General features: G+C 44.6%; 1 protein-coding gene across 1 annotated transcript in view; it reads right to left on the reverse strand.

Moving 5' to 3' along the window:
* Nucleotides 1-538: 538 nt before the first annotated feature.
* Nucleotides 539-14584, reverse strand: part of ACTN3 (actinin alpha 3) — a 150536-nt gene continuing 136490 nt past the window's right edge. Inside the window, exons 13-21 of the mRNA XM_088468295.1 lie at nucleotides 11881-11989; nucleotides 11629-11769; nucleotides 5860-6042; nucleotides 5619-5753; nucleotides 5174-5353; nucleotides 3566-3712; nucleotides 2534-2599; nucleotides 1971-2129; nucleotides 539-1843 (exon numbers count right to left, since the gene is read on the reverse strand). Of these exons, the coding sequence (XP_088324421.1) occupies nucleotides 1685-1843; nucleotides 1971-2129; nucleotides 2534-2599; nucleotides 3566-3712; nucleotides 5174-5353; nucleotides 5619-5753; nucleotides 5860-6042; nucleotides 11629-11769; nucleotides 11881-11989 (1279 nt within the window). The 3' untranslated portion in view covers nucleotides 539-1684. The remainder of the gene's footprint in view (nucleotides 1844-1970; nucleotides 2130-2533; nucleotides 2600-3565; nucleotides 3713-5173; nucleotides 5354-5618; nucleotides 5754-5859; nucleotides 6043-11628; nucleotides 11770-11880; nucleotides 11990-14584) is intronic.

Below are 14584 nucleotides of genomic sequence, written 5' to 3' on the forward strand. Positions count from 1 at the left end.
TCTAACATAGTGTGCTACATAATTACTGATAAGACAGTGTTTGTCCTAGTAGTTTGCATTTGCTCCAATGCATACATTGCAATTTATACAGAAGGGGAAGATACGTATATAGAGTATATAAGGTGCATTGTATTTTAAAGTGTAAAAGACATAAGGGGCTGTGAACTAGTTGTGATTGATGTGTGATCTGTGCTTCATAATAGAATGCATGGGTACAGTATATTATCATCCCTTACCAATACATATATTTATTTTTTGCAGTTGGCAATGCATATCTACTGTAAATGTTATCACCCTTCATTATCTATCACCCTTTACCACTACATATATTTATTTTGCCTGTTAACTAGCACTAACTTAGTCTTGCAAAAGTAGATCTGTTAAAATGATAAATTCAAGGAATTTAAAACTGCAAGTTTCCCATCGTGTCTATTCAGTGTTGTAATCACATACAAAATATGCCTCTAGCTTTGTTTATTGCAAGTTATGTATATAAGTCTTTAAACTGGTGAACAGAACAAAACAATCAATACAACCATTAAATATTCACATTTATTTCCTCTCATCATCGGAGGACTTTTCCTGGGAGTAGGCCTGAGAAATGGGTTCACAATTTAATGCTTTAAAAAACATTCTTGAACCATGACCACACCACACGGAGTTACATAGTTACTTTACTGACATAATTTGGTTCACTGATGGCTGAAGAACCATATCATCCTGTACTCATTCCCACTCTTTTTACCATTTCAATGACCTTTTGGTGCACTAAGGGATCTGCATGTTAAAAAATAATATTTTATGCCTGAAAAGCTTAACTACAAATTCTAAGTTCATGGAAATACATCAATAATTAGTACAAAATGTATATATACACTTATGGGCTTCGCAGCATCCACAGAACTGATACTGAAGGGTTCCAAAAGACTGCAGCATGTAAAATATATTTGGACTTTATCTTCTCACTAATGTATTTTTTCCTGATGAGCCGTAAAAACATTTCTAATTTAATATAGTGCCCACTCGGCAGAATGTAGCAATGACATAGGTGACAGAAATACTTGCAGGTATTGTCACACGTCCATGACAGTTGACCCTTTATTTAACATGTAAATAAATACTGCTGCATTTTGGCGATATGTGAACTACTGAATCCAATTTGCATTATTTCCTTGTAATATCCAGAACTTTAAATAAAACACCGGAAAGTGGATCCAACTTGGGGGCTTCTTTTGAAGTTTGATAAACAGCTAGAGTACAGTACTGTTACTGTAGATTAATAATAAATACCCAAAATGATTGATTTTTTAAAATCTTATACAGTAATTAACATTGTACGATCACATACAGGGTCCTCTTTACCCTCTGTCTCACATCCCCACTTTCTAAGTCAACATCTTATGTACTTGTTCTGTTCTTATGTATGACTTGTTCTTATGTATGATGTCTTAAACCCACTGTCCGTTGCTGCAGAGATTTGTGGCGCCTTTACAAATAGACGATTATGTTTGAACTCAAGTTAAATCTTGATGTGTACTTTTCAACTATTTTTGTTCACAAAGTGTATATATACATTTTATTGGGCACTTTGCTACACTTTAAGAAGGTCATTTTTGTCTTCGGGTAAAATTCTGAGGTATAGGGAAGGGGAACAGTCAAGGGAAGTGGGGGGAAGGTGTTTTTTTTACAGATCACTTTCTCCATAAAGAGCGCTGGAGAAGGACATATAATCCAGAGCTCCTGAAACAGTATCTGCACCTATGTATTTTGTCATACGGCTGATGCAGTATTCCGCCTGTTCTGGAGGCAGTTCTCTGCGGAGTTCTTCAACAGTGATGTATGTCTGCAAAACAAAGAGAACAGGTGAGTAGACTATAGCTCAGCCCATTATTTTTGAAATTTGCATGTTTTGACTTGACAGTTCTATTACTGAACATGCCACCTTCTCCCAGGTAGGCTTTTCCACTGACCTTGTCTGATGCCAAGATCTTGAATGAAGCCATAACTTGTTCAGCAGTGTCAGTTTCTGCTGTCTCCCGAGTCATAAAGTCAATGAAGGCTTGGAAGGTGACAACTCCTGTGTTGTTAGCATCAACCAAAGTCATGATGCGAGCAAACTCGACTTCACCCTACGAAGAGGAGAAACCCTGGGCTTGAGACATTGCAATAATTATAAATAAAAAAAAAAAAAACTAAAGAGAAGCTCAAAATTAAATTAAAGAGCCAAACCCAACACAGCTGTAAAAATTAACATACACTTCATAATTATAATACCTTTGTAATCATTGTGATAATCAAATCAAGTGTCAAACAAATTTCTAATATTTAGCTAAATTGCATTTTGAACTATTTTATCGAAATATGACTTTAAACACTGCCTAAAAGAGCCACATAAATTGTACATTATAATCGGTTGAAACAATCAAGAGCGATAATTTTGCAATGTCTACCCTTTCATATACTATACCTGTACCTCTATAACTTAAAAAAGCTTTAAAACAGGAAGCTGCTTAGGGTGAAGATTCAGTCTTACCAGATCATATCCCATGGAAATCAGGCAAGCACGGAAGTCATCAGGATCCATCATGCCATTCCTCTTCTGTAGGCAAAAGGAAATAAGTTCTTACTGAGCAAAGAGACTATGAAACAGGTGTTGGTGATACTCATACAGCGTTGGCTGGCTATTAAGTATTTATTGCTTATTTAGTTTTTTTTCCTTGGTTTTCTTTTTTTTCTGGTCCTTATTTGAGGACACAAAGAATAATTCACCATTTTTGTGATGACTTTTCATGTTCATCGTTCCTACTGTTTCTTGGCATCCTTTTGGTTATCTCACATTATGGGCCTTATTTATCAGAGTTTTATCATTCACAACCAGTGATAAAACTTGTTGCGTATGATAAATGGTGCTCAAGCCAATCGGCTCCCAACTATCATGTTTTAAACAGATGACAGTTGGCAGCTGATTGGCTGAAGCACCATTATCATATACAATGAGTTTTATCATTCGTTGTGAATGATAAAACTCGCTGAAAAATGAGGCCCATAATCACCTATACTGCCTGTGCCTGTAGGCAATATACTTAGATGTTATTGTTGTGAGAGAATGATCACACTGTAATAAAAGTGACTGGATAACTCTGCAGAGGATTATTGGACTAGGAGGAAGACAATTAATGGAAACTGTAGCACATAGTGAGCGCAACAAAGTGACTATCCCCTTATAGTAATTATCTAGTTTTTTATAGCTAAGCCAATTATTTAAAGGGGTTGTTCTCTTAATTGATTTTATTTTGTATCTATGTTTCTAAAAAAAAAAATTGAGAAAGTTTATGTTAAACATGACTTTATAGTTTCTGTGTATAAAGACCTAAATGGATTTTGGTTTGGATAAAGGCTATAATAAATTAAACACTCTACAGTTAAAATGATATAAAATAGCATAGTTATAGTTAATGAAGTACTGTATATTGTTTCCTTAAGACATCTACAAAAGCAAAAACGAATGATTATAATATAAATATGCATACGTATTGTCGACTGACCTTGTGGATAACAGGCTTACCCTATCAAAGTGGTTGAATGATGCACGGAACTCATTCATCTGTTCTTGGCTGATACCCTTGGCGTCACGGGTTAGAATCTGGTTTTCAACTTCATTGATGGTCCTAGCGATTGTAGTGAGGAGCTGCTCCCATCCCACACGAATGTGCTAAAGTACAGGTAAATGACAATGTAAAAATTATTGTAGTTGATACAGGAGAGTCCATTCTCCATTCTACCATGTGACACGCATGCTAAAAGTAACTGTCATTTCCTCTATAGACAAGCACATGAGCACTAATTCATGGAAACACAATGCTTAATGCTTTATAGGGCAGTACTTTTAATTGTGGAATTCAGGGTTAAAAATCAAAACTTCTACAGAGATCATGTGTAAAATTTTATATCCTGCAGGAGTTGGACTTTTTTACCTGAAATCTTGGCATATACACAAAATACAGTAGAAATTACAAATACTCATTTTGGTGTCATGTTTGGAAGCCAGTCATTAAGGGAGCAATAAGAAAAGTAGTGGCTAACACTGAGCACTAAACTATATTAGTATCAGTCCTTGATGGTAGAACCACACCCAATGCTCAGCAAGAGTTCCAACAACAACAACAGACCCTCGCCAAAACCATTTGGCAATAGTGTAATGTTCTCGTTGATTGACAGTTGTTACCAGAGCCGTAACTAGACTTTTTGGTGCCCTGTGCCAGAAAGAGCATTGGCGCCCCCCTCATTTTTCAAAGGGACATAATGCACCCAAAAAAGGGCCATGGCTTCATGGGGAAGTGCCAGGGAAGAGATAGGAGAGGCCAGGAGATGTTGGGGATGAAATAAAAGGAAGCTACAAGCAAGAATGATAATAAACAGAAATTTGACAGGCCCAAACAGTGCCCCCTGACCTGTGGTGCCCTGTGCGATGGCACCGGCTGCACTACCCTAGCTACGGCCCTGGTTGTTACAATCAATGACATTTTCTTCAGAAGAAAGAAAGAGATATTTTCCTGCAGGACACTACAGTAGTGATGAGACCTGGACAGTAACATAACTAAAGGACAAGGGCAAAATGGTGTTTAGGGCCACTATCTCTGTCACCACCAATAACACCCAACACAAACACCACACAGACCTATTTCAATGAAAATATCTGCTCCATGTCTTATCTGACCTGATGCCACATGTCATTTAGAGATCACAGCTGGGCCTGGTAATGATCATGGTCTCCATACTGTCCTTATTACTACTTCTGATGCATGGCAGGGTGAAAGAGAGGAGACTAACCCTATTCCTCTCCCTTCCAGGTGGCATTACTGATCCTTCCATGGGAGTGAAGACCGATTGGTTGGAATGACCACACAGAAAGTAGACAGAATTTTTTAACAACTGTCATTATACCACATTTGGTGTCACAAGCACTTTACAAGAAGTCGATGTGGCTTACTGAATTGTTTAGAACAATTTGCTAATCCCAGCATTGTATAATAAGTGCAGATAGTTACATTGCAGTTAAATAATCAGTGGAAAATATATCAATCCACTTTACCTTCCAAATCCAGATGACCTAATATACTGTATATCTGCTATCTACACATTTCAGCATGAAGACATTCCTCATGTTCCTCACCTCCATACTGTAGCTTGTGTGTTTGTTGTCAAAGATAAGAGATTCTTGGATGAGTTGGTGATCTCCCTCCAGTTTATCAATGTTGGTCTTGTAGGAGATGATATTCTGTTCATATTGCTTGAGATGGTTCATCTGGTCTTCCAAAGAACTGCTAATATCTACAGATATGCGACCGATCTCCTAATCATGGGGAAATAAAGACAGAAGTCACATTTCCACAAAGATGTATTAATGTTCACTAAGGTTCCTCCTGTGATTTATTTGAACCTAGACTTGCAAAGAATGCAACATGATCATACTTCCTTTAGTTAGATTTATGATGTTGCAACATGTGAGAGGGCATGTAGTTATGTGACAGAATTACTGAGTTGAGTAGGTAGCCAGGTAGGAAAAGTACTTTAGGTCTCACATAACGCTACAAATGCTTGGATGTTCCTGAACCAACCTCCATCTTGGTCTGGATCCAGGGCCCAATGACATTGGCTTGTGCTGCAAACTGGCGACGCAAACGTTCATTAGCCTGTTGACGGGCAAGTTCCTCCTGCAGGGTTTGGTCTCTGTGAGGAACCAGTTGTTTCACCTGTTGGATGTGAACAAGTAGTGAGTATATTAGCTGCTGTATTTCCATTCTCTAATCACTGGGTTTGTGATAGCTATCAGGTTTTTTTTTTACCATATCCACTCACCATCTCCCACTTATTGCCAATATCGAGGTGGGTAAGGTTGGTGTATGGGTTAATTCCAGACAATTTAATGCCATAGGTTTGAGCAATTTTCTGAATCTCAGCTTGGATGCCCAAAATAGACATCTTTTCCTTGTCAGCCTCAGGTAGGGTGGCCTTGAACTGCTCGTGTGCTGAAATAAGGCTCTGTAATACAAACAAAATTCATATTACCATGTGTCATCAATATAAAATGGTTCCATATATTATGTCCCCATTCATCATGTCCATAGTCATAATGCTGACATGAGCATGTAAACATGGCAGCTATGTCGACATTGATCATGTTGACAAGTTCATAATTTGGATATTGCTGTAAATGTTGACATGATTGTGATGTCAACACTGTCTGTTTCATGTCAATCTAACCCTAAAAGAAACCCTTATGCTAACCCTAAATCTAATGCAAATGTCAACATTTTCCAGGTTTCAACATTTATAATGTCGACATTTTAACCATGTAGACATCATGAATGTCCATTTTATGGTGTCAGCATTTTTGCTGTCGACTTCCTGACTGCATCTCAACTAAAACGCCCCAGACACAATGGGGGCAATTAAATTGTTTAATAGGGCGCCTAAACAAATCGGCGCCTGGGAGAGTAATTCAATCGTTGTTCCGTTTGGACGCACATAGCCGCGGTCAGACACATTTCTGCTTGCAGCCTCCTGAGATGGCAGGCGATAAGTCGGCTGTTTGGGCACCCAAAGCAGTTCTTTAGACGGAGTTAACTGTTATATGTGGTTAAACCCTGTGTTTTGGACATGCACATGTGGCACGGGTGCCCAAACGGAGCAACAATTGAATTGCTCTGTTGGGTGCCCATTGCGTTTGGGCTCCCAAAAAACAATTGAATCTCTCCCCAAAGAGTTCCTCACGGGAAAGTAAGATTGCCATTTCCATATGACTTACTCATTCACATTGCCCAGCATGCGAAGTCAGGGCCTGATTCAGACCCACTCGCGAGTTGTTAAAAATTTCAGACCCGGGTCTCATGTGCATGCGCGAGACCCGGATAGCAACGGGCAAACCGTCGCTCCGGGTCGCGTACCAAAGGGGGCGTGCGGTCAATGTTGAGTGACAGCACGCCCCCTTTGGTGGGCGGGCTGGGGGAGTGGCTGCCCAAACTGAGGCGTTCCCATATGAACGCCTCCATTTGGGGGTGGCCCCACTGACATCACGAGTCATGTCAGTGGAGAGATTCCGACACTGTTAGAGCCGAAATCTCTCTGGGGCTTGCGGCAACGAGACCCTAACCATGGCTGCTCGCATTAGCTGTGGGTGGTCACCCACAGCTATGCGAGTGGCCAGGAGGCCGCTCTAAAAAACAAGAAGGCCGGCCCTGATTCAGAGCGAGCGCTCTGTCAGAGTGATGTTCGCACAACTGTGCATGCGTCGTAATGCGCATGCGCAAACCAGTCATTGCGGTTGGAAATCGTGCGCTCACAAAACAGCGAGGGGCTGCTAATTTGATTGACAGAATGTACCGTTTGTGGGTGGTAACAGGGGAAGGTGCTTGAAAACGGGGGAGTGGAGATCCGAACGCAGGCGTGCCAAACGGTCAAAACGGGCATTTAATGGGAGTGCATAATTAGTAAAGGAGCGTCATCGACCACGTCATTTGGTTGTCTTTTAGCCTGAACTGCTCACAGTGATTGCGGTAGGAAAAACCTACCACAAGCACTGCGAGCAGTTCAGATGCCTTTCGATGTACTCGATTAATCTAATAAATACTGGAGATGACGTGTGATGCGAACGGCAAAGGGGCGTCTTTACAAAATAGCGAGTGCATTTTTCGTTCACTCACTCAGACATAGAGGCGTCAACAAACCGCAAAGAGCGAGCGCTCAATTTAAATAGCCGGCCCCTTTTTTGGAACGACCGTCCGCAAATAGCGTCCGGCTCTGAATCAGGCCCTCAGTGTAAAAGTTTTGTAAGCTAAAATAAAATCAGTTATACCTGACAATAGCATTTAACAGGAATAATAACACAAATATTTTAGTACTATTGTCAGAGCTGGATTAAGGCTTGTGGGGGCCCCTACTAGTAAAAGAGTGCAGTCTGTACTACACAGTCTCACACGCATCGCTGCCGGAGCTGGGTAGTACACTCGTACTACCCGGTGGCGATGTGTGTGTTTCAGCAGCCAATGAGAGTCAGACAGACTCTCATTGGCTGCTGCGCCCACTGCCAGAGCTCCACCTTCCGGCTCCTGCAGTGGGCGATGGGATAGACGTCATGATGTCTCTCCCATAGTAGCGAGCATGGCAAGCGGGACTGAGCAGGAGGATTGAGGAGCAGACAGCGGCGGGCGTGGCAGGAGAGGGGATTCAGGTAAGTTAGTGTTTTGTGTGTGTCTGTCTGTCTGTTATGCACTACTGGCAGGGGGCACCAGAAGGGGCACAGCATAGGGGGATCACTACTTGGGGCACTGTATAAGGGGCACTACTGGGGTGCCTTCATAAGGGGGACCACTACTGGTGGCACTGTATAAGGGGAACTACTGGGTGCCTTCATAAGGGGGACCACTACTGGGGGCACTGTATAAGGGGCACTACTGAGGGGCCTTCATAAGGGGGAGCACTACTGGGGTCACTGTATAATGGGCACTACTGGGGGCCTGCATAAGAGGGACCACTACTGGGGGCACTACATACTGGGGTACTGTATAAGTTGCAATACTAGGGGCCTGCATAAGGGGGGCCACTACGGGAGGGGGGGCATTGCATAGGGGGGACTGTATAATGGGCACTGCCTAGGGGGGCACAGTATAAGGGTGCACTACTGGGGGCACTGTATAAAGGGCACTACTACATGGGACACTACTACAGTGGGCATTGTAAGAGGGGCAATACTTCTCAGGGCATTAAGGTGCATATGTAATGGAAAGGAATGTTCCCTGAGTGACGAGAAAGGGGTGTGTGACATGCCCCATTTTTCAGTGGCCACGCCCCTTGTGGCATGTGGCCACACCAATTTTTGCCACGCGCTGGGGGGGGGGGGGGGGGGGCTTGGCTCCATTTTTAATTTTGCCCTGGGCTCCGTATACCCTAGTTACGCCACTGGTGGAAGGGGCACTTCTGCTGTGGGCATTGTATAAGGGGCACTAGCACTACTACTGTTGGTATTGTGTATAACGGACACAAATGTGGGCATTGTGTAAAAGGGGCACTGCTGTGTGTCATTCATGAATAAGGGACACTGGGCCTGATTCAGACCGGGTCACAAGCGCTGAGCGCTCGCAACTGGGTCAATGATAGCCCAGAGCGCATGTGCACGATGGAGCCGGCTCCGTCGTGCGCATGCGTGAGACCCAGATAGCGATGGGCACTCTGTTGCTCCGGGTTTCGTACCAAAGGGGGCGTGCTGTCGATGTTGAGTGACAGCACGCCCCCTTTGGTGGGCGGGCATGTGAACTACTACCGTTTTGGGCCGGCCCCACTGACATCACAAGTAATGTCAGTGGAGAGATTCCGGCTCTGTTAGAGCCGAAATCTCTCTGGGGCTTGCGGCAACGAGACCCTACCAGTGAGGCGATCGCAGTGAGGCATTCGCGCACGTGCACTGCGATGCATGTGCAGTACGCAACAATCGATCATATGCATACGCTTTAGCAGTTGCAATCCTTGCTGAATTAGGCCCTTACAACGCTAGGGGCCAAATTTAATTAGATGCAGAAGCTGTCTGATTGGATTCCGACAGCTTCTGCGTATTTACAGCAGAAGGCAGATTCTGGAGCTGCAAACAGATTCTGCTTTCCATACTGTGCAGAAAAATGCGCAGACGTTAGCAGCTCGCGGCTTATTCATTCTCCCTTTGGGTGTTTGCTGGTAAAAACTCTTAGTTCTGATAACTTATCAGGTGAGGTTTCTCTGTAGAGGATATACTAATATATACAGTAACTGACCTGCAGGTAATACTCCAAGGTACCATCGGAGAGATGTGGTTGTAGCAACAATGGAATACAGCAGACACTGGGCCTGATTCAGAGCCGCTCGTAAGCGGCCTCTCGTTCGCTCCGAGCAATGTTCGCACAACTGCGCATGCATATGGGTTGTAATACGCATGCGCGAACCAGTCATTGCGGTCGGAAATTGTGTGCTCGCAAAGTAGCGAGTGCCTGCTAATTTGAGTGACAGGATGAGGCGTTTGTGGGTGGTAACAGGGGAAGGTGCTTGAAAACGGGGAGTGGAGATCCGAACGCAGGCGTGCCAAACGGTCAAAATGGGCATTTAATGGGAGTGCATAATTAACAAAGCAGCGTCATCGACCACGTCACTTGGTTGTTTCTTAGCCTGAACTAGTCGCATGATTGCGGTAGGAAAATCCAACCACAAGCACTACGAGCAGTTCAGATGCCTTTCGACGTACTCGATTAATCTAATAAATAGCGGAGATGACGTAGGATGCGAGCGGCCAGGGGGCGTCTTTACAAAATAGCGAGCGCATATTTCGTTCGCTCGCTCAGACATAGAGGCGTCAACAGACCGCAAAGAGCGAGCGCTCAATTTAAATAGCCGGCCCCTTTTTCTAAACGAGAGAGCGCAAATAGCATCCGCTCTGAATCAGGCCCACTGTTCAGTAATAGTATGCAGGAATTGCCAGGCTACAGCACAGTGGCGTAACTAGGGCAGGGCGAGCGACCCTTTCTAGCGAGGGGCTGATGCCACAGCTAGGAGAGCCCTTTCAGGACTGACACTGCGGCTGGAGGGCCCGGTGAAAGGGCTCCCCTGGCTGTGGCGTCAGCCCCCCCGCTAGAAAGAGTCCGATGCTGGTTTTAATTATAGGGGGACCCCTACAAAAAAATTTTCCCCCTATAAATAAAACCAGAACTGGCCCTGCAGCCTGGTGCTGGTACCTAATTTACGATGGAACCCTACTCAATTTGTTCCCCGCAATTTTAGGTTAGCCTTTTGGGAGGGGACCTCACGTAATTTTTTTTTTTAAATTAACTCTTAGAACACACTCGCCATTTAGAAACATACACAAATCACACTGATTTGTGTATGTTCGATGGCAACTCGCAGCTCAGGAGGTGGTTCATTTAAAACTTCTATTGAGGCTGGCAAGTCCAGGGCTGGTTAGCCTTTTGGGGGGGGGGCCTCACTTCATTTTTTTAACAAAAAATTAACCCTAAAAATAAAAAAAATAAAAAAAACAGTCTTAACATATTTCACTGATTCGTGCAGCTTGCTTGCTCGGGAGAGAAATTTGGGCAGTTAAATCGGGACTTCAAAACGTACAGGATCGACCAAATACACCATCAATCAAAACGATCCTGTCAAAACTGGGAGCTTGGTAAAATCCCAATTTTTTTAAGTGAAAAAAACTTCCGTTTTTGATCGATCCTATCCGAGTTGAAAAACGGGACAAATCGGGACCAAATCGAATCTTAGTAAGTTCACCCCTAAGTCTATATAGTAAATACAACACTCAGTTATATGAAGTAAAATGACATACGGGGCTGTGGAGAACGAGGGTGCTGAGATAAGTTACATGGTGGCAGATATTGCTATATATAGCTAACAGTTGCTTGGAACTAGTTCTGTGGATTCTGAACTTAACACAATCAATTTACTTACATGAAGTGAGTGAAGCAATAAGCGAGGACGGCACAATCAGGTAAACACATGAACATTTGTTGGACAATGTGATGACATTATAGCTATAATCACAGAGTAAGGCACAGACATAATGCAGAGTGACAGACACCTCAGTTCTGTTCAATTCACCTGAATCTCTTCAATGCTGTGTACAATGAACATGTCCTGCAGATCCTCTGTGGCTCCATCCATCCAGTTATTGAATGGAGCTGCTCTCTTGGCAAACTCCAGGTACAGCTGGTCAATGGTTTCCAGGAGCTTTTCTACACGCTGTGAAATAAATCATTTACTAACATTTTATTTTTATTGAAACTATAGCGGCCTTACATTTATGATGTTACAGGGAATATCTTTGCTGTGGTAGTTGGCTGAGTCATTTACCTCAAGAGCATCTCTTCGTTTCTGAGTGAGCGTGCCCAGTGTGTCCCACTGGTCACAGATTGTCTGGCAACGGCTATTCACAGCGGCAGCATCGTGGTAGTCAAGCTCACTGGTGAGATAGAAAAGTCAGCTGAAATGTATATGTGCCTGGGTTACACAGGCATTATACTGACTTCCTCTATTTACAGTTTTACACTAGAGGCCCTGTTACACTGGAGGTACAGTTACACTGGAGGCGCTGTTACACTTGAGACCCTATTACACAAAAGGCCCTATTACACTGGAGGCCTTGTTACACTGGAGGCACAGTTACACTAGAAACCCTGTTACACTGGAGGCCCTGTTACACTGGAGGCCCTGTTACACTAGAGGCCCTGTTACACTTGAGACCCTATTACACTAAAGGCCCTATTACACTGGAGGCCCTGTTACACTGGAGGCACAGTTACACTAGAAACCCTGTTACACTGGAGGCCCTGTTACACTGGAGGCCCTGTTACACTGGAGGCTCTGTTACACTGGAGGCTCTGTTACACTGGAGGCGCTGTTACACTGGAGGCGCTGTTACACTGGAGGCGCTGTTACACTGGAGGCGCTGTTACAGTAAAGGCCCTGTTACACTGGAGGCGCTGTTACACTAAAGGCCCTGTTACACTGGAGGCCCTGTTACACTAAAGGCCATGTTACACTAAAGGCCATGTTACACTGGAGACCCTGTTACACTGTAAGCCCTGTTACACTAGAGGCCTTGTAACACTAGAGGCCCTGTTACACTAAAGGCCCTGCTACACTGAAGGCGCTGTTACGCTACAGGCCCTGTTACGCTAGAGGCCCTGTTACACTAGAGGTGCTGTTACAGTAGATGCCCTGTTACACTAGAGGCGCTGTTACACTGGAGGCCCTGTTACACTGCAGGGCCTGTTACACTAGAGAAGCCTGTTACACTAGAGGCGCTGTTACACTGGAGGCTCTGTTACACTAAAGGCCCTGTTACAGTAGATGCCCTGTTACAGTGGATGCCCTGTTACACTGGAGGCCCTGTTACACTGGAGAAGCCTGTTACACTAGAGGCCCTGTTAAACTGGAGAAGCCTGTTACACTGCAGGCCCTGTTACACTGCAGGCCCTGTTACACTGGAGAAGCCTGTTACACTAGAGGCCCTGTTATGGTGCGTACACACTGGGCGATAAAGTGGATGACTGAACGATAACGATATCGTTATCGTTCAGTCGTCCACTTTATCGTCCATTTTTAACCCCAAAAAGATGAACAATGACGACGACGCGCGTTCCCGCGGGTCGTTCGTCATCATCGTTCATCGGGCTGACATGCAGGCCAACCTGACGATCTCGTCAGGTTGCTGCATGTCAGGGAATGGGGGAGAGAGCCCGGCGCTGAACGATATCGTTAATGATATCGTTCAGCGGCTGTGCTCAATGTCATGAACGACATTGAGCACAGCCTGCCGGGGACACACTAGACGATATCGCTCAGGGAGCATATCGTGTAGTGTGTACCCACCATTACTCTGGAGGCCCTGTTACACTGGAGAAGCCTGTTACACTGGAGAAGCCTGTTACATTGGAGAAACCTGTTACACTGGAGGCCCTGTTACACTGGAGAAGCCTGTTACACTGGAGGCCCTGTTACACTGGAGAAACCTGTTACACTGGAGGCCCTGTTACACTGGAGAAGCCTGTTACACTATAGGCCCTGTTACACTAAAGGCCCTGTTACAGTGGATGCCCTGTTACAGTGCAGGCCCTGTTACACTGGAGAAGCCTGTTACACTAGAGGCCCTGTTACACTGGAGAAGCCTGTTACACTAGAGGCGCTGTTACACTGGAGGCCCTGTTACACTGGAGGCCCTGTTACACTGGAGAAGCCTGTTACACTAGAGGCCCTGTTATGGTGCGTACACACTGGGCGATTAAGTGGACGACTGAACGATAACGATATCGTTATCGTTCAGTCGTCCACTTTATCATCCATTTTTAACCCCAAAAAGATGAACGATGATGACGACGCGCGTTCCCGTGGGTAGTTCGTCATCATCGTTCATCGGGCTGACATGCAGGCCAACCTGACGATCTCGTCAGGTTGCTGCATGTCAGGGAATGGGGGAGAGAGCCCGGCGCTGAACGATATCGTTAATGATATCGTTCAGCGGCTGTGCTCAATGTCATGAACGACATTGAGCACAGCCTGCCGGGGACAACACTACACAATATCGCTCAGGGAGGATATCGTGTAGTGTGTACCCACCATTACTCTGGAGGCCCTGTTACACTGGAGAAGCCTGTTACATTGGAGAAACCTGTTACACTGGAGGCCCTGTTACACTGGAGAAGCCTGTTACACTGGAGGTCCTGTTACACTGGAGGCCCTGTTACACTGGAGAAACCTGTTATACTGGAGGCCCTGTTACACTGGAAAAGCCTTACACTATAGGCCCTGTTACAGTAGATGCCCTGTTACACTAGAGGCGCTGTTACAGTGGATGCCCTGTTACACTGTAGGCCCTGTTACACTGGAGAAGCCTGTTACACTGGAGGCGCTGTTACACTGGAGGCCCTGTTACACTGGAGGCCCTGTTACACTGCAGGCCCTGTTACACTGGAGAAGCCTGTTACACTAGAGGCCCTGTTACACTAAAGGCCCTGTTACACTAAAGGCCCTGTTACACTGGAGAAGCCTGTTACAC

The sequence above is a fragment of the Taudactylus pleione genome, unplaced genomic scaffold, assembly GCF_031769625.1.
Source record: "Taudactylus pleione unplaced genomic scaffold, aTauple2 ptg000085l, whole genome shotgun sequence".
Taxonomy (NCBI): Eukaryota; Metazoa; Chordata; class Amphibia; order Anura; family Myobatrachidae; genus Taudactylus; species Taudactylus pleione.